Below are 3,463 nucleotides of genomic sequence, written 5' to 3'. Positions count from 1 at the left end.
GTTGAAAGCAGTCTTACTGCCTAGTAAAGTTGCGGTTTGTAAATGTGCAGCACACACACGTGGCACTGACCCCATTGTACTAGGCAACGCCTTTGCAGATAAAATTGCAAAGGAAGCGGCCCTTGGAACACATGGGGTTCATATTCTGGCATCTCAGGAGCAAACTATGCCCATCACACATGATGTGCTAGCAGACATGCAGTCACACTCACCTCCAGCTGAAAAGCAGCTGTGGCTCACTAAAGGAGCAAGCCTGCGAGGTGATGTCTACTATCTTTGTGATAAACCCATATTGCCTAAAAACTTATATAGGACTGCTGCAATTGTGAGCCATGGGCTTTGCCATGTCTCAACAGCCGGGATGTTAGCAGCTGTCGAACGGCAGTTTTTCACACTGGGATTCAATGCTTATTCAAAACATTTTTGTAAAGCATGTTTGATATGTTGTAAACATAATGCTCAGGGAAACCTCAGACCTAAAAGAGGAAGGTTTCCTAGACCCAGCTACCCATTTGAAGTAATCCATATGGATTTCATTGAGTTGTCTAACTGTAACACCTACAGGTACTGCCTGGTAATTGTGTGCCCGTTCTCAAAGTGGGTAGAAATTGTCCCCACTAAGAAAGCAGATGCTATTTCAGTGGCTAAAGCGATATGCAAAAATGTGATCCCAGAGCATGGGATCCCCCAAACTATTTACAGTGACAATGGTCCTCATTTTGTGAATGAAGTAATTGAGAAAATGTCACAACATCTGGGGATAACGCTGAAAAACCACTGCTCATACCACCCACAAAGTGCAGGGCTGGTTGAAAGGACTAATGGCACAGTAAAGCTGAGACTCAGGAAAACAATGGAGGAAACAGGCAGAACATGGGTAGACTGCATTGAGCTAGTGAAAATGTATATGAGGATCACGCCAACTGATAATGGCCTAACGCCTTTTGAAATAATATATGGCAGGCCATTTAGAGTTCCAGTGTTCTGTAATGATAATGATAAAGCAGAAGAAGAAAACACACTAGCAGACTGGATGATTAAAATGCTGAAAAGCAAAGAAGTCATGAGTGCAAATGATCTGCCAGATGATTCTGTTTCTGTACAGGAAGAACGTCTGAAGCCAGGGGACTGGGTGCTGATAAAGGTCATAAAGAGGAAGTGCTGGTCGAAGCCACGGTGGGACGGACCATACCAGGCTCTGCTGACAACACCAACAGCTGTGAAGATCGCAGAACGACCCACCTGGATACACCAAAGCCACTGCAAAAAGGTGACACACATCCAGGCCAGCTCGGAGTAAGTGGCAGGAAGACCGGGTACAAAGGGGGGGGAAAGCCTCCAGGGCCCCTCGTCTCAATCCGGTGAAGAAATCAACTGAGCCACAGGTACTCATCAGAATGGCTGGTAAAGTGTTGTCTACCCTGCTGAGTGTGATGGCTTTGATGTCATCTTGGTCAGCTGTGGAGACCCTGTATGTCCAAGGAAACCACACCCAATACCCTCATGGCTATTCTACAAACTTTTGGTGGCAGTTTATGAATACAACTGCTCACTTGAACAATAGGACAGACTGCTATGTGTGTGCTCATATGCCGTTATCAGCATATACATCTGGACTGTGGCCGTATAGCATACCAGAGGACAGGAGTTGGTGTCTGTTGGGCTTAGCAACTCATCCTGGCAACAGAGTCCTCTGGTCCAAGGCCAACTATAGTACACCTCTGAACATCACCTGGAGTAAGTCGCCACTTCTAAACGTGAATTGTTCCGGGCAAACTGACTTATTGGCCTGGCCTCAAGTATCAGACCCACTGCCAGACATAATATTGCTGAACAAGCTGAACACAGCTCAACTGCCGTTGTGTGTGATGAACAATGGATCACTGTCAGTGGGGGAGCTGCCGCTTCGCTTATGTGGATACATATACACCTACTGCCCTCCAGAGAATGAGAGCAGGTGTATGAAATGCTTGACCAGTGCGAAGTGTGCTGAGAACTTGACATTAAGGAGGACTGAATGCAAGTTCAACCTGGCTTACAGAATACCAGTAAAAGCAAAAAGTCAGAAGTGGACAGGATGTGCAAGGACGGTGCCGAGCAGTAAAGGAACAAGAGTTTTGGCTGATTGGTATTTTCTGTGTGGACATAAAGCCTATCTATCACTCCCTGAGGGATGGGGAGGATTGTGTGCTTTAGTGAAGTTATCGGATCATGTCTTCTTCATGGACAGAGTTGAACATCACCCTAACAACCGACGGAAGCGTGAGGTGGATATAGCCTCACCGAACTTTTTTGGAGTGACAGTAGACACTGGAGTGCCGCGAGAATTCCGCATTTGGAGTGGAGGAGCTAAATTCTTCCAAAGTTTGATCCCAAACATCGGAGTTGCAGAGGTGCGGGATCATGTGGAGATCAACCGGTATGCCCTACTGCGACACATTAATCTCACTAAGACATTGGGAACAGTCTTAGCGGAGGAGCAAAAGGCCATCAGAACGATGGTACTGCAGAACAGGCTGACCCTGGACTTGATAACAGCATCACAAGGAGGAGTGTGTAAGCTGATTGGAGAGACGTGTTGTACGTTTATCCCAGATGGATATACGACTGGAGGAGACATCTATGAGGCACTGCAGAACTTAACTGCTCTGCAGAAATATGTGGCGGACCACACATCAGGAGGAGACGCGTCAAAAGGCTGGATAGCCTGGTTGACATCTGGACCATGGTGGAATTTGTTCTTAAAGTTTTTGACTCCCATTCTTACATTATTGGCGTTGCTTTGCTTGTTTACAGGTTGCATTTTGCCATGTGTAAGATCGATGGTGAATAAAATGATTGCTAACACCTTTACCAATTACATACTGTTGCAGCAGAGTGATATGGATGTTAAGGCTAATATGTTTGTATGAAATGAAGCCTGCACTGAAAATGTTGACAAGTGGTGTAGAGCTGAAGATATATATATACGCCGTATAGCCTTAAAAAATGACAATACAGGGTGGTGATGATGGGGTTAGATTTTATTATTGTCATTTGTATTAGGAAATATTTAACCATATATGCTTAGAGATGTATAATCAATTGTGTAGTGATAGGATGTGTGATCTTTAGGAGGCTGCAAAGGCTTGGTGCGCATTCCAGAGTGTTCTGGAATCTACACCGACATCCTGGGAGCATGGGAAAAGGTCGTACATTGTTTTATTGTTTTATGGTAGGATAAACGTAGCTATATCTGTTTTAGTCTGAGTGCCTTTTGTTTAGATGAACTGCTGGACTTTCCAGACCAGTAGGTTTAGGGAGGTCATTTATGGGGTCACACTCTGACCCCACACACACACACACACACACACACACACACACACACACACACACACACACACACACACACACAGTATTCTTTGTTCACATGTATACCTATGTAAGATGTTATATGTTAATGACCCAATGCATATTCATGTAA

The 3,463-nt window shown here is 45.0% G+C and overlaps 1 protein-coding gene across 1 annotated transcript; it reads left to right on the top strand.

Annotated features, from left to right (window-relative positions):
• The first annotated feature begins 314 nt into the window (after window positions 1-314).
• On the top strand, window positions 315-3,463 carry LOC146507653 (uncharacterized). The gene has a single exon (XM_085177943.1). The coding sequence runs from the start codon at window positions 1,398-1,400 to the stop codon at window positions 2,910-2,912; it is 1,515 nt and encodes a 504-aa protein (XP_085034069.1). The 5' UTR covers window positions 315-1,397; the 3' UTR covers window positions 2,913-3,463.

This window comes from Neolamprologus multifasciatus, chromosome 11, assembly GCF_963576455.1.
Source record: "Neolamprologus multifasciatus chromosome 11, fNeoMul1.2, whole genome shotgun sequence".
NCBI classification, from domain to species: domain Eukaryota; kingdom Metazoa; phylum Chordata; class Actinopteri; order Cichliformes; family Cichlidae; genus Neolamprologus; species Neolamprologus multifasciatus.
Note: the sequence above shows the minus strand (reverse complement) of the source record. Positions and strands in the feature narration are given on the sequence as shown.

Excerpts from the sequence above, each read along its gene's own strand:
- LOC146507653 (XM_085177943.1), top strand. The coding sequence starts at position 1,398 with ATGGCTGGTAAAGTGTTGTCTACCCTGCTGAGTGTGATGGCTTTGATG.